This window comes from Salmo trutta, chromosome 8, assembly GCF_901001165.1.
Source record: "Salmo trutta chromosome 8, fSalTru1.1, whole genome shotgun sequence".
Lineage (NCBI taxonomy): Eukaryota > Metazoa > Chordata > Actinopteri > Salmoniformes > Salmonidae > Salmo > Salmo trutta.
In genome coordinates this window covers 26,262,245-26,288,895 of record NC_042964.1, presented here as the reverse complement: position 1 = coordinate 26,288,895, position 26,651 = coordinate 26,262,245, and the positions used below count along the sequence as shown (strand labels likewise).

The 26,651-nt window shown below is 45.5% G+C and overlaps 1 protein-coding gene across 3 annotated transcripts in view; it reads left to right on the top strand.

Moving 5' to 3' along the window:
- Positions 1 to 25,824, top strand: part of htr2cl1 (5-hydroxytryptamine (serotonin) receptor 2C, G protein-coupled-like 1) — a 198,924-nt gene extending 173,100 nt beyond the window's left edge. For all 3 annotated transcript variants that reach the window (XM_029760675.1, XM_029760674.1, XM_029760673.1), the window contains 4 exons: positions 19,311 to 19,511; positions 22,040 to 22,203; positions 22,523 to 22,879; positions 23,104 to 25,824. In XM_029760675.1, coding sequence (XP_029616535.1) covers positions 19,311 to 19,511; positions 22,040 to 22,203; positions 22,523 to 22,879; positions 23,104 to 23,673 — 1,292 coding nt within the window. In that variant the 3' untranslated portion in view covers positions 23,674 to 25,824. The remainder of the gene's footprint in view (positions 1 to 19,310; positions 19,512 to 22,039; positions 22,204 to 22,522; positions 22,880 to 23,103) is intronic.
- The last annotated feature ends 827 nt before the right edge of the window (positions 25,825 to 26,651 follow it).

The following is a 26,651-nucleotide window of genomic DNA, read 5'->3' as shown; positions in this document are numbered from 1 at the left end:
ACTTTACCAATTTGTTTAACCTGACCAGATGGACAGGGCCCATAGGCTGTATGCAACTGCTATTATTAGTAGCCTACAGTTGATCAGACTGAAAAATCGTCTTGTTTTCATCCCATACAGCATTTCCGATCTCTAATGTTTGGGTGTAGGCTAGGCCGCTGTGACATTCATGTAATCCGTTTTTGCTTGTGTCTGTCCGAACTGATTATGTGTTATCTCCTTTGCTAAATTAATACAGACCGAAAGTGGAAAGCATACTTGAGCACGCTTGAGAAAATGTAGGTGCGTCAACCTCTCTCTTTAATCTAACTTTTAATGTATGATGCGATGGAAGCTATAAAATCATTCTGAATTGATTTCTACATTCCAGAAAAGACAGTCGAAAGTTCCATATGTTCATCAAGTAAAGCACCGTAAAGTGCAATTACCTCTGCAAGCTCCTTGTAGTTGCCCTTGTTAGCGGAACTTTCCTTCTCATCGTGTCCTTTAAAAGCCAAGTCTAGCATACTCAAAAATGCAGTGGTGTTGATTAGCTGTTTGAGAACATCCCAGTTTCTTACTTTCTTTTGTGTTGCGCGGCTTGAATACGCAGACATTCGTCCATTACATGATCGATGCTGCTTTTCCCAAGAAGCTTGAATCTGATGTGGGCATTTAAACTCAGAAAAAAAAGAAATGCCCCTTTTCAGGACCCTGTCTTTCAACGATAATTTGTAAAAATCCAAATAACTTCACAGATCTTCATTGTAAAGGGTTTAAACACTGTTCACCATGCTTGTTCAATTAACCATAAACAATTAATGAACATGCACCTGTGGAACGGTCGTTAAGACCCTAACAGCTTACAGACGGTAGGCAATTAAGGTCACAGTTATGAAAACGTAGGACATTAAAGAGGCCTTTCTACTGACTCTGGAAAAACACCAAAAGAAAGATGCCCAGGGTCCCTGCTCATCTGCATGAACGTGCCTTAGGCATGCTGCAAGGAGGCATGAGGACTGCAGATGTGGCCAATGCAATAAATTGCAATGTCTGTACTGTGAGACGCCTAAGACAGCGCTACAGGGCGGACAGCTGATCGTCCTCGCAGTGGCAGACCACATGTAAACACCTGCACAGGATCGGTACATCCAAACATCACACCTGCGGGACAGGTACAGGGTGGCAACAACAACTGCCTGAGTTACACCAGCAACGCACAATCCCTCCATCAGTGCACAGACTGTCTGCAATAGGCTGAGGGAGGCTAGACTGAGGGCTTGTAGGCCTGTTGTAAGGCAGGTCCTCACCAGACACCACCGGCAACAACGTCGCCTATGGGCACAAACCCACCGTCGCTGGACCAGACAGGACTGGCAAAAAGTGCTCTTAACTGACGAGTCACGGTTTTGTCTCACCAGGGGTGATGGTCAGATTTGCGTTTATCGTCAAAGGAATGAGCGTTACACCGAGACCTGTACTCGGGAGCGGAATCGATTTGGAGGTGGAGGGTCCATCATGGCCTGGGGCGGTGCGTCACAGCATCATTGGACTGAGCTTGTTGTCATTGCAGGCATTCTCAACACTGTGTGTTACAGGGAAAACATCCTCTTCCCTCATGTGGTACCCTTCCTGCAGGCTCATCCTGACATGATCCTCCAGCATGACAATGCCACCAGCCATACTGCTCGTTCTGTGCGTGATTTCCTGCTAGACAGGAATGTCAGTGTTCTGCCATGGCCAGCAAAGAGCCCGGATCTCAATCCCATTGAGGACGTCTGGGACCTGTTGGATCGGAGGGTGAGTGCTAGGGCCATTCCCCCCAGAAATGTCCGGGAACTTGCAGGTGCCTTGGTGGGAAGAGTGGGGTAACATCTCACAGCAAGAATTGGCAAATCTGGTGCAGTCCATGAGGAGGAGATGCACTGCAGTACTTAATGCAGCTGGTGGCCACACCAGATACTGACTGTTACTTTTTATTTTGAACCCCCCCCCCTTTGTTCAGGGACACATTATTCAATTTCTGTTAGTCACATGTCTGTGGAACTTGTACAGTTTGTCTCAGTTGTTGAATCTTGTTACATTCATACACATATTTCCACATGTTAAGTTTTCTGAAAATAAAGGCAGTTGACAGTGAGAGGACATTTCTTTTCTTTTGCTGAGTTTATATGTTCCAGGGGCGGTCGGTGCCATTTAAAATGAGGGAGGATGATCTTTTTTTTTAACATGGGCTTATTTCTGTAACTGGATATTTGATGACTGTCATTCATTTTCCATTCACCCAGCTCAATGTAACATCGAAATGTTTAGGCTACTACGTAATACTCAAATGTTCCCTGTACCCACCATGAGATTGGTTCAATCTAGCCTGTGAATGAAAGTTTCAAACGTAGGTGTTATATCTAGCCTAGTTGTAGAAGAACACACGTCTGCACGGTTTCACATTGTACATCACTCTGACGTTTAATGACATGTGCCACTCATCCTGACAACCCATTCATCCGTAAAGCAGCACACTGTCGTAAACCATAACAACGTATAGTATGACGTACAGCACGTCGTACCATACATAACATTTCCCCCCCCTTTCCAAAACCAGGGACTGGTACCATATATAAAATGTCCATAGGGCAAGAACCTAGAGTGATAACTGTAAGAAATAAAACATTAACCTTTAAAACGGAAGGACCCTCCAAACTAACCAGTTCAGTCCATTAACCTGGAGGTTGACTAAGACCCCTATCGGAGCCTAAGAATGAAAAGAGGTTAAGTAGTCCCCCAGATGAGCAGGGCGAGTTCGTGCCCGCATAGGCCTTTCTTCAACCGCCACCGCTTGTGGCTCTGGCCCTTGGGGAGCCCACAGAGGCTGGGGCTCGGGTGGTAGTGGTGGGGGAGGTCCATCCGGTGGCGTCTCTGGCCTGCATGTCTGTTCTGTGTACATTCGTATTCCTTGAGGAGCAGGGACTTTCCTGAGGTGGCTGGCGTGCCAGCGTGATCCATTGCTCAACATGAATGTGGCGGGCCCCAGTTGTCGACTGACCTGCAGGGGGTCCGACCAGAATGAGGCCATTTTGTTGCACCGCTGAGGCCGTCGGGCTCGGACCCAGTCAGACACTTGGATGATCGACTTCTTCACCCTGTGTGCCTTGTCGAAACGCTGTTTCATTTCTCTTTGGTGCCTAGTCACTGCCTGTTTTTCTTGGGTGCACCTAGTCGCCGGTTCTGCAACTCTCTGTGTTCTGAGTCTGTCCAGTGGCAGTTCCATCTCACGACCTAGCATGAGAGATGCCGGGGAGGCCTGTGTTGTTGTGTGTTTGCTTGCTCTGTAGTGCATTAGCGTTTGATTCAAAGCAGTTTGGAACGTGCACCCCTGGACCAGGTGCGCTCTGATGCCATTCTTCAGCGTTTGGTTGAAGCGTTCCACCCCTCCGTTAGCTTGTGGGTTGTAGTAGGCCGTGCGGATGTGTTTGATTCCCTTGTTGCTGAGATATGAGGAGAACTCGGCAGAGATTAGCTGGGGCCCATTGTCCGTGGTAAGGGTGAGGGGCAGGCCCCACCTTGTGAACAGGCTGTCTAGGATGTCCACGATGGCCTGTGCTGTGACAGTTCCGACAGGAACCACTTCTGGCCACTTAGAGTGGAGGTCATACACCACCACCAGGAAGCGCTGATGGTGAGGGACTGCGTGACCATGGATCTCGCCACAGATGTCCAGTTGGATGTGCTCCCAGGGGCGGGACGGCCATGCGAGAGGCTGCAGGGGGGGTGGGGCGGACTGTCCTGTTTTCCCACTGAGGAGGCATGCAGCACAATCCCTGACCAGGGCTTCAATGTCGTGGTCGATGCCTGGCCACCACACAAGGTCTCGACATCTCTGTTTGACCTTCACTATGCCCAAGTGCCCCTCGTGCGCCATGGATAGAACACGCGCACGCAGACCACTTGGGACCACAGTGCAAAACCCTCGAGAGACACAGACTTCTTCCCAGCAAGACAGTTCGTGCTTCACCCTGGCGAAAGTCGCAAGCTCTTCCGGCACGTGTGCTGGCCATCCAGTGCGTATGTAGGTGCGCAGGGTAGACAGTGTGGGATCCTGTTCCGATGCTTGCTTCAGCTCTTCCAGTGAGACGACTGACTGAAGAGGAGCGTAAAGCATTTGTACGAGGTCTGTTTCATTGTCGTCTGGCAAGACGGTCGGAGTAGGAGCGTCAAAGGAGCGTGAGAGGAGGTCTGCCACCACGTTATCCCTCCCTGGAGTGAACTTCAGTTGATAGTCGTACTGTCTGAGGCGGTCGGCCCATCTGTGCAGCCGAAGTGGCTTGTGGCCAGTTCCTGATGCCGACAGTAGCGTTGTGAGGGACTGGTGGTCGGTTCGGAGCGTGAACAGACGGCCATAGAGGTAGAGGTGCCACCTTTCGCACGCCCAGACACAGGCCAGTGCTTCTCGTTCGCCCACAGAGTACCGTTGTTCTGTGGGGCTCAGGGCCCTTGAGGCGAAGGCGACGGGCCTCTCAATGCCATTCTGCAGCTGTGAGAGGACAGCTCCTAGTGCTCCAGCTGAGGCGTCACATGTGACAATGGTGGGGCAGACGGGGTCAAAGTGAGCCAAGACTGGGGCTGTGGAGAGCTGGCTCTTCAGTGAGCGGACCGCGTCTGAGCAGGCTGCCGTCCAGGCCCATGGCTCATCCTTCTTGAGGAGCTGGCGAAGGGGCGCTGTGGTCTGGGAGTAGTGGGGCAGAAACCGGAGGTAGTAGGCTGTCATGCCCAAGAATGACGCCACCTGAGAGGCTGAGGTCGGTTCCGGGATCCTGTGGACGGCTTCAATGTTCGACATGAGTGGGGCAATGCCTTTGGCCGACAGGCGGAACCCCACAAACTCGACGGCTGGAGCTGCAAAGGTGCACTTTCCACCGTTAAGGGTCAGGTTGTTCTGCAGTAGAGCGCTGAATACTCTGTGGAGTCGACAATCATGGATGTGGAGGTCAGGACCGTGGACCACGATGTCATCCAGATAAACCGCCACCCCAGGTATTCCAGCGAGGATGGTGCTCATCACCTTCTGGAAGCAGCTGGGGGCGGAGTTAAGTCCAAAAGGCATGCGTGTATATCTGAACACGCCAGCATGTGTGACAAAGGTAGTGAGATCTCTGCTAGCTGCGTGGAGGGGTACCTGAAGATAACCCTGACGAAGGTCAAGCTTCGTGAAGATCGTGGAGCCATGGAATTGTGCGGTCAGCTCCTCAGCTGTAGGCAAGGGGTACTTATCCGGGACAACGGCCTTGTTCACAGCACGAAGATCCACGCAGGTCCGGATTCCACCTGACTTTTTGGTTGCAATGACTAAGTTTGAAATCCAGGGGGCAGCGTTGACTGGCTCAATGATGCCTGCATCCAACTGTGCCTGGAGATCTTTTGTGACGTCATCACGCAGTGCAAAGGGAATGCGCCGCAGGGGCTGCATGACTGGGGTCACTTCCGGATTCACTAGGGGCCTGTGAGTAAAGGCTGTGAGGCAGCCCAGTCCATCAAACAGAGTTGGCCAGTTCTGTTGCCATGTGCAGGTAACCTGGTGGATAGCTGACCCACTGTCATCTCTCAGCGTGAATCCCAAGCCTGTGAAGAGGTCGAGGCCCAAGAGGTTGGCACCCCGCTTTGCAACATGAAATGTGAATGATGGCAGATGCTTGGTGCCGTAGTGTACTGGGACCTGGAGGGTGCCTACAATGTCTATCTTGGATCTACCATACCCACACAGGGCAGTGGAGGGCTGTTGGAGTGGTAGGTGACTGAAAAACTTGTAGTAAGTTGCAAGGTTGAGCAATGACACCGCAGCGCCAGTATCCAGCAGTAAAGGCAAACCCACCTCACCCAGCTGCACAGTGCATGTCCTGAATGACACATGGTTGGTGGAGACAGTTCGAATTTCCGTGCGTTCATGTTGAGAGTGAGATGAAACTAAGGGCCTGTGCTGGGTGGAGCTAGTAGCTGGGGCAGAACGACACACTTTTGCAAAGTGATTGTATTTTGAACAGTTCTTGCATATTTTCCCACGGGCTGGGCAGTTTGAAGCCCTTGAATTGTGAGAGCTAGCCCCACAGTTGCCACAGCTACTTCTGTTCGTTTGTCTGTGTGCCTGCTGCACGGGCATGCCGGTGTCTGTGTCCATGCAGCTATCAACGTGGGAGGCCATGCACAGCGCGTGATCGTTGTAGTGCGCCTGCTCGGGCTGAAGCTGCTGTGTGAGAATGGCTGGGGGCCGAGTGTATGCTGCAGATCTGTCTGTTAGCATAGTAGAGCATTCCAACGCCGCTTCAACCTGGAGTGCTATTTTAATAGCTCCATCTAGTTGTAAATTATCCGATTCCAAAAGCAGTTTCTCCCTTGTCTTTTCACATAACGTCCCCTCTATCAACTGATCCCTGATGATCTCGTCCTGAAGTGTCCCATAGTTACAAGAGCTAGCCAAATCCCTCAGATTAGCCACGTAGCTTTGAATGGACTCACCCGGCCGTTGGTGTCTCTTCCGTAGCCGGTAGCGTCGGAGGAGCACTCGCTCTTTCCCGGCGAAGTGGTTCCGTAGGAGGCTGACTGCGGCAGTGAATGTAGGAGCCGATCCAAGCGCTCTGAAAATCCTTTGTCCCTCTGTACCAAGGCAGTGACGGAGCAGTGCTGTCCTCCGCTTGTCGGAGATTGTAGAAAGGTCCATAGCTTCGATATAAGTGTTAAAGCTATCAAGCCAGTTATTCCACGGGACTGGAGGTTCGCCAGGCACGGCGAGGAATGGTGCCGGCGGTGGTAAATTGAATTCAGCCATCTTCGTCGCCAATGTTATATCTAGCCTAGTTGTAGAAGAACACACGTCTGCACGGTTTCACATTGTACATCACTCTGACGTTTAATGACATGTGCCACTCATCCTGACAACCCATTCATCCGTAAAGCAGCACACTGTCGTAAACCATAACAACGTATAGTATGACGTACAGCACGTCGTACCATACATAACAGTAGGTGCACAGGTCGAGAGAATTTTTAGTAATCAAGGTGACAGACAGTGACACATTCAATACCGCTTTACACACTTGCCTGCATCTAACTGATCTAGGGTGTAATCATTAGTCCAACAGTTGCAAACAAGAGTTTCTATTGGACAAATTCAGGTATGTTTATCCATGTTTCATACTGTTTACTTTGCTTCAGTTCAAGAAACGTTTTTCAACAGAATCAGCGCAATGAATACACCCCTGATCACAAGCAAACACAGTTTACTTTCATAGCAGCCACATACAAACAGCTCGTTGTATACTGTATATAATTCCTTCTTGCATCTATCTATGTGCTCTCCTCCTCTCACCTTTTCCCTTCGCTTGTTGATTTCAGTTCACAACATATCAGATGTCTGTCACCAGGCGAAAACCCCCCGCTACACACAGCCTACATCCTTGTCACGTCATAGTCAACATAGCTACTAGAACTAAGGCATGTTTGAGTAGGCTAAACTAGCTAACTACATTTGAAGCTAGCTAAGTAAATGAAAGTGAATATAAAAAATACTAGGAAATATAGCTACAGTAGCTCTCTCTCTCTCTTGCTTCTCCTTAATTTTGTAAGATATTAACTTGTTCAAAACTGTTCAACTATTGTCTTTAACTACTTAGCACATATCATGCACTGCATTGCTAGCTAGCTGTAGCTTATGCTTTCAGTACTAGCTCTGATAGGTTGGAGGACGTCCTTCGGAAGTTGTCATAATTACTGTGTAAGTCTATGGAAGTGGGTGAGAACCATTAACCTCCATTAACCTCCATTGACGTTTTATATTGACATCAATGTACCCAGAGAAGGATGGAAGCTAGCTGTCCTCCAGGTATACCATGGTGCTACCCTACAAAGTGCCACTGAGGCTAGTGTATTCCTTTATTGCAAAACAGTCCCCCGGAACAGCTAATGTTCTCATGCATGTTTCAGTGTTACTTGCCTCGAAGCAAGCATAGAAGTAATTTAGCTCATCTGGCAGATTTGTGTCACTGGGCAGCTCTCAGCTGTACTTCCCTTTGTAGTCTGTAATAGTTTGCAAGCCCTGCCACATCCGACGAGCATGGGAGCCGGTGTAGTACGATTCAATCTTAATCCTGTATTGAAGCTTTGCCTGTTTGATGGTTTGTCGGAGGGCATAGCGGGATTTCTTATAAGCTTCCGGGGTTAGAGTCCCACTCCTTGAAAGTGGCAGCTCTACCCTTTAGCTCAGTGCGGACGTTGCCTGTACTCTATGGCTTCTGGTTGGGGTATGTAAGTACGCTCACTGTGGAGACAACGTCATCGATACACTTATTGATGAAGCCAGTGACGGATGTCGTGTACTCCTCAATGCCATCGGAGGAATCCCGGGACATATTCCAGTCTGTGCTAGCAAAACAGTCCTGTAGTTCTGCTTCATCTGACCACTTTTTTATAGACCAAGTCACTGGTGCTTCCTGCTTTAATTTTTGCTTGTACGCAGGAATCAGGAGGATAGAATTATGGTCAGATTTGCCAAATAGAGGGCGAGCTTTGTACGCATCTCTGTGTGTAGAGTAAAGGCTGTCTAGAGTTTTTTTCCCTTTGGTTGCACATTTAACATGCTGGTGGAAATTTGGTAAAACAGATTTAAGTTTTCCTGCATTAAAATCCCCAACCACTAGGAGCACCTCCTCTGGATGAGCGTTTTCCTGTTTGCTTATGGCGGAATACAGCTCATTGAGTGCAGTCTTAGTTTCAGCATCGGTCTGTGGTGGTATGTAGACAGCTATGAAAAATACAGATGAAAACTCTCTAGGTAAATATGTAGTGTGGTCTACAGCCTATCATGAGCTACTCTACTTCAGGCGAACAAAACCTTGAGACTTCCTTAGATATCTTGCACCAGCTGTTGTTTACAAATATACATAGACCACCACACCTTGTCTTACCGGAGGCTGCTGTCTATCCTGCCGATATAGTTTAAAACCCGCCAGCTGTATGTTGTTCATGTCATTGTTCAGCCACGACTCGGTGAAACATAAGATATTACAGTTTTTAGCAATACTGCAAGAACTCATGTAGCCTCCACAATCTCAGAATCAATCAAATGCAACATCGTAGCAGCAGAGAATCATGGGCTCATGATCTTGAGAGTGAAGCCGAGACCAATTGAGAAGCAGTAGTGGCGCCCATGTAAAATTGGGTGGTCGATAGCTCAGAGGTAGCCTACAGCGCTGACCAAGGAACCAGAGCCATGACGAGTTCCAGTATCTTGTCATTTATCGCCAGCATTAATGTTGAACAGAGGTTCGCCAGGTGCCGCCCATGCTCAGCATGCAGGTAGTATAACATTAAAGAGAGGACAAAGCAGTGTTAGATCTTGTGATGACGACTGATGTTCCATGCTAATTCTTTCATCTAAGGTTGTATGAGAGTATGGTTAACATGTGAGTGTGCATAATGTAAACAGAATTTAAGAGATAATGCGAGATTAAAAGGAAGGAGCATTTAGTGTATTTCAGACTGAAAAACCCATTAAAGCCATCATACAGACCGCTTCTGGGAAAGCATAATGTAAACCCAGCACTGTTGCCTTAATGTGAACTCAAACTTGTGCTAAGAGAGGAGAGGTCCTACAATTGGAAAAGGCATACATGGTTATACAGTATAACATAAGACATTGTACAGAGATAAGAGTAGACAGTAGACTGCTACAGAGCAGCGCAGCTCAGCCATGACATACTATATACAGTGGGGAGAACAAGTATTTGATACACTGCCGCTTTTTCAGGTTGTCCTACTTACAAAGCATGTAGAGGTCTGTAATTTTTATCATAGGTACACTTCAACTGTGAGAGACAGAATCTAAAACAAAAATCCAGAAAATCACATTGTATGATTTTTAAGTAATTAATTTGCATTTTATTGCATGACATAAGTATTTGATCACCTACCAACCAGTAAGAATTCCGGCTCTCACAGACCTGTTAGTTTTTCTTTAAGAAGCCCTCCTGTTCTCCACTCATTACCTGTATTAACTGCACCTGTTTGAACTCGTTACCTGTATAAAAGACACATGTCCACACACTCAATCAAACAGACGCCAACCTCTTCACAATGGCCAAGACCAGAGAGCTTTGTAAGGACATCAGGGATAAAATTGTAGACCTGCACAAGGCTGGGATGGGCTACAGGACAATAGGCAAGCAGCTTGGTGAGAAGGCAACAACTGTTGGCGCAATTATTAGAAAATGGAAGAAGTCCAAGATGACGGTCAATCACCCTCGGTCTGGAGCTCCATGCAAGATCTCACCTCGTGGGGCATCAATGATCATGAGGAAGGTGAGGGATCAGCCCAGAACTACACGGCAGGACCTGGTCAATGACCTGAAGAGAGCTGGGACCACAGTCTCAAAGAAAACCATTAGTAACACACTACGCCGTCATGGATTAAAATCCTGCAGCACACGCAAGGTCCCCCTGCTCAAGCCAGCGCATGTCCAGGCCCGTCTGAAGTTTGCCAATGACCATCTGGATGATCCAGAGGATGAATGGGAGAAGGTCATGTGGTCTGATGAGACAAAAATAGAGCTTTTTGGTCTAAACTCCACTCGCCGTGTTTGGAGGAAGAAGAAATATGAGTACAACCCCAAGAACACCATCCCAACAGTGAAGCATGGAGGTGGAAACATCATTCTTTGGGGATGCTTTTCTGCAAAGGGGACAGGACGACTGCACCGTATTGAGGGGAAGATGGATGGGGCCATGTATCGCGAGATCTTGGCCAACAACCTTCTTCCTTCAGTAAGAGCATTGAAGATGGGTCGTGGCTGGGTCTTCCAGCATGACAACGACCCGAAACACACAGCCAGGGCAACTAAGGAGTTGCTTCATAAGAAGCATCTCAAGGTCCTGGAGTGGCCTAGCCAGTCTCCAGACCTGAACCCAATAGAAAATCTTTGGAGGGAGCTGAAAGTCCGTATTGCCCAGCGACAGCCCCGAAACCTGAAGGATATGGAGAAGGTCTGTATGGAGGAGTGGGCCAAAATCCCTGCTGCAGTGTGTGCAAACCTGGTCAAGAACTACAGGAAACGTATGATCTCTGTAATTGCAAACAAAGGTTTCTGTACCAAATATTAAGTTCTGCTTTTCTGATGTATCAAATACTTATGTCATGCAATAAAATTCAAATTAATTAGTTAAAATCATACAATGTGATTTTCTGGATTTTTGTTTTAGATTACAGACCTCTACATGCTTTGTAAGTAGGAAAACCTGCAAAATCGGCAGTGTATCAAATACTTGTTCTCCCCACTGTGTATATATACACTGCTCAAAAAAATAAAGGGAACACTAAAATAACACATCCTAGATCTGAATGAATGAAATAATCTTATTAAATACTTTTGTCTTTACATAATTGAATGTGCTGACAACAAAATCACACAAAAATAATCAATGGAAATCCAATTTATCAACCCATGGAGGTCTGGATTTGGAGTCACACTCAAAATGAAAGTGGAAAACCACACTACAGGCTGATCCAACTTTGATGTAATGTCCTTAAAACAAGTCAAAATGAGGCTCCGTAGTGTGTGTGGCCTCCACGTGCCTGTATGACCTCCCTACCATGCCTGGGCATGCTCCTGATGAGGTGGCGGATGGTCTCCTGAGGGATCTCCTCCCAGACCTGGACTAAAGCATCCGCCAACTCCTGGACAGTCTGTGGTGCAATGTGGCATTGGTGGATGGAGCGAGACATGATGTCCCAGATGTGCTCAATTGGATTCAGGTCTGGGGAACGGGCGGGCCAGTCCATAGCATCAATGCCTTCCTCTTGCAGGAAATGCTGTCACACTCCACCCACATGAGGTCTAGCATTGTCTTGCATTAGGAGGAACCCAGGGCCAACCGCACCAGCATATGGTCTCACAAGGGGTCTGAGGATCTCATCTCAGTACCTAATGGCAGTCAGGCTACCTCTGGCAAGCACATGGAGGGCTGTGCGGCCCCCCAAAGAAATGCCACCCCACACCATGACTGACCCACCGCCAAACCGGTCATGCTGGAGGATGTTGCAGGCAGCAGAACGTTCTCCACGGCGTCTCCAGACTGTCACGTCTGTCACATGTGCTCAGTGTGAATCTGCTTTCATCTGTGAAGAGCACAGGGCGCCAGTGGCGAATTTGCCAATCTTGGTGTTCTCTGGCAAATGCCAAACGTCCTGCACGGTGTTGGGCTGTAAGCACAACCCCCACCTGTGGACGTCGGGCCCTCATACCACCCTCATGGAGTCTGTTTCTGACCGTTTGAGCAGACACATGCACATTTGTGGCCTGCTGGAGGTCATTTTGCAGGGCTCTGGCAGTGCTCCTCCTGCTCCTCCTTGCACAAAGGCGGAGGTAGCGGTCCTGCTGCTGGGTTGTTGCCCTCCTACGGCCTCCTCAAAAGTGACCAAAACATCAGCCAGGAAGCATAGGAACTGAGAAGTGGTCTGTGGTTACCACCTGCAGAACCACTCCTTTATTGGGGGTGTCTTGCTAATTGCCTATAATTTCCACCTGTGGTCTATTCCATTTGCACAACAGCATGTGAAATTTATTGTCAATCAGTGTTGCTTCCTAAGTGGACAGTTTGATTTCACAGAAGTGTGATTGACTTGGAGTTACATTGTGTTGTTTAAGTGTTCCCTTTATTTTTTTGAGCAGTATATATATACACAGTATACATATATATATACACAGTAATATATATGTATATATATACAGTGGGGGAAAAAAGTATTTGATCCCCTGCTGATTTTGGACGTTTGCCCACTGATAAAGAAAGGATCAGTCTATAATTTTAATGGTAAGTTTATTTGAACAGTGAGAGACAGAATAACAACAAAAATATCAAGAAAAACGCATGTCAAAAATGTTATAAAATAATTTGTATTTTAATGAGGGAAATAAGTATTTGACCCCCTCTCAATCAGAAAGATTTCTGTCTCCCAGGTGTCTTTTATACAGGTAATGAGCTGAGATTAGGAGCACACTCTTAAAGGGAGTGCTCCTAACTGCAGCTTGTTACCTGTAAAAATACACATGTCCACAGAAGCAATCAATCAATCAGATTCCAAACTCTCCACCATGTCCAAGACCAAAGAGCTCTCCAAGGATGTCAGGGACAAGATTGTAGACCTACACAAGGCTGGAATGGGCTACAAGACCATTGCCAAGCAGCTTGGTGAGAAGGTGACAACATTTGGTGCGATTCTTCGCATATGGAAGAAACACAAAAGAACTGTCAATTTCCCTCTGCCTGGGGCTCCATGCAAGATCTCACCTCGTGGGGTTGCAATGATCATGAGAACGGTGAGGAATCAGCGCAGAACTACACGGGAGGATCTTGTCAATGATCTCAAGGCAGCTGGGACCATTGTCACCAAGAAAACAATTGGTAACACACTATGCCGTGAAGGGCTGAAATCCTGCAGCGCCCGCAAGGTCCCCTTGCTCAAGAATACATATACATGCCCGTCTGAAGTTTGCCAATGAACATCTGAATGATTCAGAGGACAACTGGTGAAAGTGTTGTGGTTAGATGAGACCAAAATGGAGCTCTTTGGCATCAACTCAACTCGCCGTGTTTGGAGGAGGAGGAATGCTGCCTATGACCCCAAGAACACCATCTCCACCGTCAAACATGGAGGTGGAAACATTATGCTTTGGTGGTGTTTTTCTTCTAAGGGGACAGGACAACTTCACCGCATCATTTGACGGGGCCATGTGCTGTCAAATCTTGGGTGAGAACCTCCTTCCCTCAGCTAGGGCATTGAAAATGGGTCGTGGATAGGTATTCCAGCATGACAATGACCCAAAACACACGGCCAAGGCAACAAAGGAGTAGCTCAAGAAGAAGCACATTAAGGTCCTGGAGTGGCCTAGTCAGTCTCCAGACCTTAATCCCATAGAAAATCTGTGGAGGGAGCTGAAGGTTCGAGTTGACCTCTGTGATTGGCAACAAGGGTTTTGCCACCAAGTAAAAAGTCATGTTTTGCAGAGGGGTCAAATACTTATTTCCCTCATTAAAATGGAAATCATTTTATAACATTTTTGACATGCGTTTTTCTGGATTTTTTTGTTGTTATTCTGTCTCTCACTGTTCATATAAACCTACCATTAAAATTAGACTGATCATTTCTTTGTAAGTGGGCAAACGTACAAAATCATCAGGGGATCAAATACTTTTTTCCCCCACTGTATACACACTCCAGACTCCGACATTGCTCATCCGAATATTTCTATATTTCTTAATTACATTCTTTAACTTTTTAGATTGGTGTGTATTGTTGTATAGTGTTAGATATTATTGCACTGTTGTAGCTACGAACACAAGCATTTTGCTACACTCACAATAACATCTGCTAAATAGTATGTGTAAGCAACCAATAACATTTGATGTGATTAAGGTCCAAGGTGATAACTTTAAATCTGAGGAATAAAGGTTAAGGTCAACTTAAAATGAGGCTATACGTCTGTGAATATATATATATAGTTTTTATTTGTATTTGTATAAAAAACAAAAATTCTCCCCATTTTCTCCCAAATGTCATGGTATCCAACTAGTAACTACAATCTTGTCTCATCGCTGCAACTCCCGTACGGACTCTGAAGAGGTGAAGGTCGAGAGCCGTGCGTCCTCCGAAACACAACCCAGCCAAACAGCACTGCTTCTTGACACAATGCCCGCTTAACCCGGAAGCCAGCCGCACCAATGTGTCAGAGGAAATACCGTGCACCTGGCGACTGTGTCAGCGTGCACTGCGCACGGCCCGCCACAGGAGTCGCTAGAGCGCGATGGGACAAGAACATCCCCAGTGCCTTAGACCACTGCGCCACTCAGGAGGCCCACTTCTGTGAATATACAGTCGTTTGAAAAAGTTTGGGCACCCCTCTGAGGCTGCATAATAATTTACTCTGTCGTCACAGAAAATGATCACAGTGGCATGCCATTCATTTTCTAATAAAAGCTGAGTACTGGGGTATTGTCCAGACAAAGATTTTTAGTGTAGCAATATTAAATTGTATGAAATTAAATCAGATGTGAAAAATAGGCTATGCAAAAATTTGGGCACCCTTGTCATTCTGTTGATTTGAATACCTGTAACTACTTAGCACTGATTAATTGGAACACACACTTGGTTTGGTGAGCTCATTAAGCCTTGAACTTCATAGACAAGTGCATCCAATCATGAGAAAAGGTATTTAAGGTGGCCAATTGCAAGTTGTTGTTCTCTTTGACTCTCCTCTGAAGAGTGGCAACATGGGGGCCTCAAAACAACTCTCAAATGACCTGAAAACAAAGATTGTTCAACATTATGGTTTAGAGGAAGGCTACAAAACGCTATCGCAGAGATGTAAGCTGTCAGTGTCCACTGTGAGGAACATAGTGAGGAAATGGAAGACCACAGGCACAGTTCTTGTTAAGGCCAGAAGTGGCAGGCCAAGTAAAATATCGGAGAGGCAAAGGCGAAGGATGGTGAGAACGGTCAAAAACAGACCACAGACCACCTCCAAAGACCTACAACATCATCTTGCTGCAGATGGTGTCACTGTGCATCGTTCAACAATTCAGCGCACTTTGCACCAGGAGAAGCTGTATGGGAGAGTGATGCGGAAGAAGCCTTTTCTGCACACACACCACAAACAGAGTCGCTTGAGGTATGCAAACGTACATTTGGACAAGCCAGCTTCATTTTGGAATAAGGTGCTGTGGACTGATGAAACAAATAATTTTATTTGGTCATAACATGGGACGTTATGCATGGCGGCAAAAGAACACAGCGTTCCAAGAAAAACACTTGCTACCCACACTAAAATTTGGTGGGGGTTCCATCATGCTGTGGGGCTGTGTGGCCAGTGCCGGTACTGGGAATCTTGTTAAAGTTGAGGGTCACATGGATTCCACTCAATATCAGCAGATTCTCGGGAATAAAGTTGAAGAATCAGTCACAAAGTTGAAGTTACGCCGGGGCTGGATATTTCAACAAGACAACGACCCACAACACTGCTCAAAATCTACCCGGGCATTTATGCAGAGGAACAAGTACAATGTTCTGGAATGGCCATCCCAGTCCCCAGACCTGAATATCATTGAGAATCTGTGGGATGATTTGAAGCGGGCTGTCCATGCTCGGCAACCATCAAACCTAACTGAACTGGAGATGTTTTGTAAGGAGGAATGGTCCAAAATACCTTCATCCAGAATCCAGAAACTCGTTAGAGGCTATAGGAAGCGTCTAGAGGCTGTTATTTTAGCAAAAGGAGGCTCTACTAAATATTGATGTGATTTTTCTATTGGGTTGCCCAAATTTATGCACCTGTCTAATTTTGTTTTGATGCATATTGCACATTTTCTGTTAATCCAATAAACCTAATTTTACTACTGAAACATTACTGTGTCCATCAGTTATTTGATAGATCAAAATGAAATTGCTGATCCAAACACCCAATTATTTATAAATGGAAATCATGGAAATTGTCAGGGGTGCCCAAACTTTTTCATACGACTGTATACTTAGCAATGGAAAGACCCAGTAATGTTTAGCCGACGACAAATGCCATCCGAGTAGAAAAAGATATCGGGCTGCTCGACTGCTGGACAGCACATGAAGCGGCCCACAGAATTTGGGCCAAGCACGATGATGGTAGATATGAGTCACGCTCAGATAAAATGATTAGCAGAGATGCTTTGCAAACACACAATGTACAAGTATACATTGTAACGCACATTAACTTGATTACTACTATCCGAATGCATAGAATGCTCTTAAAATATTGCCTAACCTTAACTTATGTTACAGCGAGAATGAAAGATGACAGAACTCATTCATAGATAACTGTAAGAATGCATGTTTTATCACTTAACGGGCAATCTGGGATGAACCAAGAACAGTAATCCCACCACTACTAAACTACTACCTGGGGAGAATCTGCAGAAAGTGACCACTTAATGTAAAAGATAGCTAGTAAAACAGTAAAACCTGATAACCCATTTACTACCCAAAAGGGAAATGCACCAGCCAATACATGCATCACAATAAATACACAGTAAAACAACACAAGGACACTAAAAGCAGCAGTCCTGTGAAATGCTTTCGACACCTTGTAGAGTCCATGCCCTAACGTTGTTGAGGTGTGTGTGTGTGTGTGTGTGTGTGTGTGTGTGTGTGTGTGTGTGTGCGTGCGTGCGTGCGTGCGTGCGTGCGCGCAGGTGGCATGGGCACAGGCTTGGGCATATTATTTGGCACTCTAGACCTAATCAGTTGGGCTAATGAATAGTAACCCTGCTTTTTGTTCATTATCATGTAATCCCAATTATTCTTACCACCCCTGGTGTGTGTGTGTGTGGCTCCCAGTTCTGCATAAAACATCAATTATGTTAACAATATGACCCTCTGATTTTAAATATATTGGTTTAACATGCTGTACTTTTTAATTCTGCACAGGCTAATTAGCATATTATTATGTATTTAATTAGCATAAAATAGTATACAACTTGTTTCAAATTTTTACAAACTCTGTTTTACATAAAACATGAAGATGTGTTAATAACATCACCTTGCCTTAAATTATGGGTTACTATGTATTCAGTACTGCCTCATTTGCATATTAAGTGCATACTTTGCAAAATATTGCATATTCATTTCATACTACTTTATTTTGAATAATCTCTGTGTTCCACATCAGCCCTGAAAATGTCATAACTACAGTGCCTTCAGAAAGTATTCAGACCCCTTTTTCCACATTGTTAGGTTACAGCCTTATTCTAAAATTGATTAAATAGTTGTTTTCCCTCATCAATCTACACACAATAACCTATAATGACAAAGCAAAAACAGGTTCAGAATTTGGGGCTAATTAATATAAAGTATTCAGACCCTTTACTCAGTACTTTGTTGAAGCACCTTTGGCAGCGATTACAGCCTTGAGTCTTCTTGGGTATACAAGCTTGGCACACCTGTATTTGGGGAGTTTCTCATTCTTCTCTGCAGATCCTCTCAAGCTCTGTCAGGTTGGATTGGGAGTGTTGCTGCATAGCTATTTTCAGGTCTCTGCAGAGATGTTCGATCGGCTCTGGCTAGGCCACTCAAGGACATTCAGAGACTTGTCCCGAAAGCCACTCCTGCGTTGTCTTGGATGTGAGCTTAGGGTCATGGTCCTGTTGGAAGGTGAACCTTTGTGCCAGTCTGAGGTCCTGAGCGCTCTGGAGCAGGTTTTCATCAAGGATCTCTCTGTACTTTGCTCTGTTCATCTTTGCCTCGATCCTGACTAGTCTCCCAGTCCCTGCTGCTTTAAAACATCCCCACAGCATGATGCTGCCACCACCAATGCTTCACCGTGCCAGGTTTCCTCCAGAAGTGACGCTTGGCATTCCAGCCAACGAGTTCAATCTTGGTTTCATCAAACCAGAGAATCTTGTTTCTCATGTTCTGAGAGTCTTTATGTGCCTTTTGGCAAACTCCAAGTGGGCTGTCATGTGCCTTTTACTGAGGAGTGCCTTCCATCTGGTCACTTTACCATAAAGGCCTGAATTGTGGAGTGCTACAGAGATGGTTGTCCTTCTGGAAGGTTCTCCCATCTCCACAGAGGAACTCTAGAGCTCTGTCAGAGTGACCATCGGGTTCTTGGTCACCTCCCTGACCAGGGCTCTTCTATCCGATTGCTCAGTTTAGCTGGGCGGGCCAGCTCTAGGAAGAGTCTTGTTGGTTCCAAACTTCTTCCATTTAAGAATGATGGAGTCCACTGTGTTCTTGGGGACCTTCAATGCTGCAGAAATGTTTTCGTACCATTCCCCAGATCTGTGCCTCAAAGCAATCCTGTCTCGGAGCTCTAAGGACAATTCCTTCGATCTCATGGCTTGGTTTTTGCTCTGACATGCACTGTCAACTGTTGGTCCTTATATAGACAGGTGTATTTATTTCCAAATCATGTCCAATCAATTGAATTTACCACGGGTGGACTCCAATCAAGTTGTAGAAATATCTCAAGTATGATCAATGGAAACAGGATGTACCTGAGCTCAATTTCGAGTCTCATAGCAAAATGTCTGAATACTTATGTAAATAAGGAATTTCTGTTTTTTATTTTTAATACATTTGCAAACATTTCAAAAAACCAGTTTTCGCTTTGTCATTATCGGGTATTGTGTTTAGATTGCTGAGTAATTTGTTTTCAGAATAAGGCCGTAAAGTTAAAAAAAAATGGAAAAAGTCAAAGGGTCTGAATATTTTCCGAAGGCACTGTACCTAACCTGACTTTCTCTCCCCCCCTCTCCTCTTCCAGACTATGCATGGCCCCTGCCCAGTGCTTTGTGTCCTATCTGGATCTACCTGGATGTCCTTTTCTCTACAGCCAGTATAATGCACTTGTGTGCTATATCTCTGGATCGATACGTGGCCATAAGAAATCCTATAGAGCACAGCCGTTTCAACTCCAGAACTAAAGCTATGATGAAGATAGCAGCTGTATGGACCATATCTATAGGTAGGTAAGGGGATATATGGGTGCATGCGTCACACCCACACACAAGCACACACACGCACAGAGTACTCCTTTAGGAAATGTTGATGAATAGAGGCAGAAGGAGACTTTGTTATTTCCTCTTTTTCTGCCTACTCATCTAGACCTCCTGGCTGTTTAGCTCTTTATCCCTCCATCTCTCTCTCCCGCCCTCTCTTGTTGTAAAGCATGGTGGTATTCCAAAACTATGTGAGACTGACACAGACATGATTCTCTCTCCTTCTCTCTCTATCTGTCTCTCTCTCTCTTTCTCTCTATGAGGATGGATAGATAAGTAAAGTCAATGGGTCTGGTAGACAGCCAGATGACAGGGTGAAAGGTCAGGTTGTGTGTGTGCCTCAGTGTCTCTGTCTCTGTTTGTGTGCGTGCGTGCGTGCGTGCGTGTGTGTTAAACAGATGACATGGTTCGAGGTAGTCCAATCGTGAAATTCGAAGTATGATGGATAAACGTCTATTTTTGATGCTAAAATTCCGCGTGGTTACAGGGTTAATTCCGCGTGGTTACAGGCTTAAAACAGAAACAACTCAAAGGTTAACAGTTCAGGCATTAATTCCGAGTGGTTAAGGTTAGAGCTATGGTTTGGGCAAGGCTTAAAACAAAATAAATAAAAACAACACGCTGCTTCCATCATCCATCAAGTATTTTCACGGCTTGCCAGGGAATTGTGAACTGTGGTTGGCAGCGATTACAGCCTTAAGTCTTCTTCGATATGATGCTACAAGCTTGGCACACCTGTATTTGGGAAGGTTCTCCCATTCTTCTCTGCAGATCCTCTCAAGCTCTGTCAGGTTGGATGGGGAGCGTCGCTGCACAGCTATTTTCAGGTCTCTCCAGAGAACTTCAATCGGGTTCCAAGTCCGGGTTCTGGCTGGACTACTCAAGGACATTCAGAGACTTGTTCCGAAGCCACTCCTACTTGTTCTGAAGCCACTCTTGGCTGTGTGCTTAGGGACATTGTCCTGTTGGAAGGTGAACCTTCGCCCCAGTCTGAGGTCCTGAGTGCACTGGAGCAGGTTTTCATCAAGGATCTCTCTGTTCATATTTCCCTTGATCCTGACTAGTTTCCCAGACCCGCTGCGGAAAAACATCCCCACAGCATGATGCTGCCACCACCTTGCTTCACAGTAGGGATGTTGCCAGGTTTCTTCCAGACGTGTCGCTTGGCATTCAGGTCAAAGAGTTCAATCTTGGTTTCATCAGACCTGAGAATCTTGTTTCTCATGGTCTGAGAGTCCTTTAGGTGCCTTTTGGCTAATTCCAAGCGGTCTGTCATGCGCCTTATGTTGAGGAGTGGCTTCCGTCTGGCCACTCTACCATAATGGCCTGATTGGTGATTGGAGTGCTGCAGAGATGGTTGTCCTTCTGGAAGGTTCTCCCATGTCCACTGAGGAACTCATGAGCTCTGTCAGAGTGACCGTCAGGTTCTTGGTCACCTCCCTGACCAAGGCCCGATCGCTCAGTTTTGCAGGACGGCCAGCTCTAGGAAGAGTCTTGGTGGTTCCAAACTTATTCCATTGAAGAATGAGGTCACTGTGTTCTTGGGGACCTTCAATGCTGCAGAACATTTTTGGTACACTTCCCCAGATCTGTGCCTCGACCCAATCCTGTCTCGGAGCTCTACAGACAATTCCTTCAACCTCATGGCTTGAATTTTGTAACGGAACAAAATGCGGAAAAAGTCAAGGGGTCTGAGTACTTTCCAAATTCATGCAATTTCTTGACTGTGTCAAGCTCATTAATAATCACAGAAATGAAAGCTAAAATGCACATATTGACAGACCTCATTGAAGACTGAATACAGCCCCTGGGGGAAAAATAAGTTTGACACACCTGGATTAGAGGGATGCGTGGAATTGCTCTTTTATCTGTCTTTGTCTATCTGTTAGTCTTTCTCTCTGTCTCTCTCGCTCTCTCTTTACCTTTTTGACTCTCTATCCTTTTTCTATTTCTCTTTCTCTCACTTCTCTCTCTCAACCCTCTGTATTCTTCTTTCATCATTCTCTCTACATTTAATTAAAGCTTATTAGGTCTGCACAACAAAAACAGTCTTGATCCCACTCCTCTCTTTATTTCCTTCTCTCATCCCTATTTTCTCGCTCTTTCTATTTTTTCATCCATACCTTTCCTAGTCATCGGCCTCCACAACAAGGACAATTTCTTCATGTCTCTCCTCGCCACATCCTTCTATTTATCTCTCTCCTTCTCTAAGGAATGTCCATGCCTATAACAGTAATCAGCATCCACAACAAGGACAACGTCTTCATCTGTCTCTCCTTTTCTTTCTCTTATCCCCATCTTCTTTCTCTCCCCTTCCTCCTTCCCTACTTTTCTCCTATCTCATCCCTCTCTTTCTTTTTCTCCCTCTATCTTAGGAGTGTCCAAGTCTGTCCCGGTCATCAGCCTTTACAAGGACAATGTCTTTAACTGTCTCTCTCTAATCTCTCTCTCTTCTTCTCTAATCACTCTCTCTTTCTCTCTCTCCTTCTACTAGGAGTGTCAATGCCTATCCCGGTCATAGGCCTCCATAACAAGGACAAGGTGTTTGTTGACGGAAGTTGTGTCCTCAACGAGGAGCACTTCATGCTGATTGGCTCGTTCGTGGCCTTCTTCATCCCATTGGTCATCATGGTGGTGTCCTACTACCTAACCGTACAGGTCTGTCAGAGAATGTTTTAATTGGATAGCCATTTGATGTTCTGTCTTTAGATTGGCTTGCCATGTATTTGTCCCTCCTCTGATTGAATCTCATTGGTCTGTCAGAGAGGAAATATAACACAGGCCCAACTGTGTCGGCTACAACCACTAAGATGGCGTTGGCATGTTTTGATTTGCTCCCTTTTTGATAGGAATGGAAATGTGTCTTTGGCTTAAAAGACATGTGGCTCATACACATAGCAAACGCAGACATAAGACATAAGAACAGTAGGACAAAATTAGACCGCTGTAATATCACATCCTGTCTGTCTTTCTCCAGGTCCTCCAGCGCCAGGCAACCGTCTTCCTCTACGAGGTGAAGACTCCCTCCCATCAGCCACTACACCCGCCGCCCACTCCCTCAAACCACCGATCCCCGGCCCCAAACTTCCAAGTCCCACCCATAAACATTGAGGCTCCTCCTCCTAGCAGACAAGGGAGTCTGAGCTGCCAGAAAGGGGCAGAGCATGTCCGGCAGACCAGCCTCCTAAACACCTCCCCCTCAGAGTACATTAGCATAATTCCAAGTTCCGAGGTGGCATCCAAGCTGAGCTCGCCGACGGGGCATGATCCACGGGACAGTATCGGGAGACGGGGGATGATGCAGGCCATCAAGAACGAGAGGCGGGCTTCCAAGGTGAGGACCAACTTTACACAACTATGATCTGTTCTCGTCTCCTTCGCTTCTCGTCGCTTCCATTTCATTATTTTCCATTCTGTTCTATTGCATTCCATAACCGTTTATACTCCACACTAATCTTGTTCTATGTTGTCTATTCTACTCTGTTCTAGGTTCTAAGGATTGTGTTCTCTAATCTAATCTGTTCTAATGTGTTCTATATTCTCTGTCCTATTCTCTAGGTGCTGGGGATTGTGTTCTTCCTCTTCCTGATCATGTGGTGTCCTTTCTTCATCACCAATGTCACATACGTCCTCTGCCAGGGTTCATGTAATGAGCCGCTATTAGCCGAGCTCCTCAACGTCTTTGTATGGGTGGGATATATATCCTCCGGAGTTAACCCTTTAGTGTATACCTTGTTTAATAAGACATATAGAAGGGCATTTTCCAGCTATATACGTTGTCAGTATAACACAGGGCCAAACGCCGGAGTTAGTAGTAAGTCGCTTGCAGTTACGACGATGCCGTGTACGTCACATGCCATCGTGCCCATATTTGGACATAATGGTGGGAATGGGAAGATGGGAAGTGTGGACCGGAATAGTAACTGTCGGAATGGTGGTGGAGGGGGCCGGGTAGATGGGAATGGGATGATCAGAGGGATGGAACCTGACGACCCCACAGATGGCAGGATGGGGATGGAGATGGAATGTCCCGGGATAATGTCGGAATTAAAACCCGGAATGTCGGAGCTGAAGCTTTCCGTCGACAGCTTCTGCCATGCCCAGATGGAGCGCACCAGCAGCGTCTGATTGGTTGATTGGTTAATTGAATTACGCCAGCGCTGCGTCACATTGGGTGACGATGGATGGACAGAATGGACATATTTTGTGATGCGTGCAAGAGAGGGGGACAATACTGGGTTTGTCTTATAGAGAGACAGTGGACACATCCACAGAGCACAGGGCCAAGGAGGAACCATAGAGATACAAAAAAAACATATCTTATCTGTACAATGGGAAGCCCTCAGTGACACTGTCCATGTTAAAGGTGGCATTGTGGCACAAGAGCCTTCTATCCAACTCTATGGGAAGGACTCATCTTGACCTGGATGTAATAGAAAAGTACTTCTTCAATCTAGAAACCCACAGAAGAAGAAGCCATGAACAAGGCTGAACAGAGAGAGACTCAAGACTTAAAATATAACCAAACTGTATTATGGATTTTAGTAACAGTTCAGCACCATGTTATAACTGGTTAGGACACTGCATAAGAATACAACAGGTCTGAATCGAGCTCTGCAGGCGTGTATAAAAAGGCCAATAATAGTTAATAGGTAGACTAGTAATGTTGAATGGAGAGAGGAATGTAACTGAACACAATATAGCCCCAGTGATAGTGTCACAGCTCCACCTTGTGGTGCATGAAATAAATCATTTTCAAGAGGGTCGGTGAATGAAGGGATTGGAAACGCTGTGTACAGTGGATCTCTCTCACACATCATAATGTATTACCTCACTCAGATTCACACAGCATTCTTTGAGAAGATCCGAAAACAGTCAAGTTTAGGATGAACAGCAATGCAGGTCCCGAAGGGCTGCAGTGTGTGCATGATTTTGTCTCACACAGCCAACCTAACTTCACAAGACGATAATCCCCCTTCTGTCATCTTTACAACCATAGCTATGACCATAACTCAACCATAACCATAGTCTATAACCCTATCATAGAACAAACCAAATGTACAGTATGTTAGTAATCCTTCAGGCCTATACAGTATATCCCACTCTGACCTACAACCCATATTATTCCTACAACCCATAATCAAACGCTGCAACAACCACAACTAAAACACCAGAGCACCTGAATTAATATATATATGACAACCTCTGACCCCTCTACACAGGTCAAAGTTCAAAGGTCAAAAACGTATCAACTCACTCACTATGTCAAGTTCTCTCTTACATAAGGAAGATCGAACAGAAGGCCTAAGCGATCGCTAGTAATTTTGGAGCTTTTATCAGACAAAATGATAACGTTGAAAAGATGTTGAAAATAAGAATTTTGGGTTGGAAAGGTGGGTTGCTACAGACATAAAGTCTGACAAAAACATTAAACTAAAAGAATAAAAGTACTGCAGAGAGGACAGGCGCCTGATCCGAAATCAGTTTGCGTTTCGATTGAGGAGCGAAGTCAAGAGGTATCCTAAACAATTTATTTTAAGCTGTATATGTTAGCCATAACTGTGTGTGTGTGTAGAATATAGCTGTTTCTGGTCCAGGGCATTAGTGCTTCTTGCTAGCACTGAGCTTTCCCTTCTCAGCGTTAGCAAGCCACGCTAATGCTGGGTTTATGACATCTCTTAACTATGAGCATACAACTGGGAAAAATCCAATTGAACCCCCCTCCCACTCGTAATTACTAGTGGGATACTCATCTATCATCCCTGTGCCCACAACATCTCCCACATGCTGAGCTCTGTTGTCACCTACTAAGGAAATTACCTTGATAACAGCATTTGTAGCAGTTAAATGCAAATAGAAAACATAATGTATTCTATTTATATGGTTTTTGAATACTGTAATTTGTTTACGAGCATGATAGCTGTACTTTTAGTTTATGGTTGACGCAGCTTGTTTACCATTCGCCAATCGGCATTCTCAATGAGTTCGAAGCATGAAAATGCACACAACTTGTTGCTCCCAGTTTACAGTACAAGTAGTATTTTCCAAGTTTCCCACTTGTCATAAACGCAGCATAATGCCCTGGTCCATAGCTAAATATATTTTGTGTTATTATTACATTACATTACAATCAATCAATCACCGGTTTTCATACCATTTACTTGTGAATGTTTGTCAATGACACTTCTCATGTTTTGACAATTTCAATCATCCACAAGACAGTGTTGTTTTTTTTCTGTGTGATGCTGCTATTTATTTATTATTAAAACGTAATTCTAATCTGTGTGAGTGAAGTCTCCCTTTTCTCCCTTTTGAATTATTGTTTGTTTGATTGACGCCAGACTAAACTTGTTTGTGCCTTTGAAAGTTAGTTACACTATGTTTATTGTATAAGGGTCCCACAATATAGGCAGTGCGTGTTCTCATATAGGAGAAAATTGTTCATGCAATGATTCATTATCGACGTGACAATGGGCTAGGAACAGAGGAGGCCTCTGCACTTCGCTGGAAGAGCCCGAAGAGAGCAGCATTGTTCCAATTCCAATCCTTCACAGTCCAGCCCTATGTTCCAAATATGAGGCATTAGCGCCACTGTGTGGCGATGTAAAGGAACAACGACCTATAGAGGCATATTAAAGCAAGGGCAGGCATTTATGGGCGGGACTTAGGGGGCCTGGCCCGCCCTAGTTCCTCCTTGCCCCTCCAAATAAAATATTGAAATATTGATTTACTTGACATAGAAGCGCCCTGACAGAAAGAAGCGAGTGAAACCCTATTTCTCAATATGTTTAGACCATGTATCTGATACTATCTGAAAAAATAGAGTATTGATTGTCATACTAATTACTCATGTCTAAATAAAATCGTTCAAAATACTTCACCAGAGAGAATGCCTTAGCCACAGAGGATCATTAGCTTCTTTTAAAAAAATAGCTGTAAATTGTTTCAAATCACAAGCCCACAATTTGGGCAGTGCATGTGGCAATAAGCCTAGTGATTATTGAGTTGCATCTGTCAGTGAAAAGCATCTAAAATATGTGTGAAGATAATAAGTTTTAAGTATAATTTAACATGTTGAGACAAGAAGAAGGGGAAGGAGTGTGGCT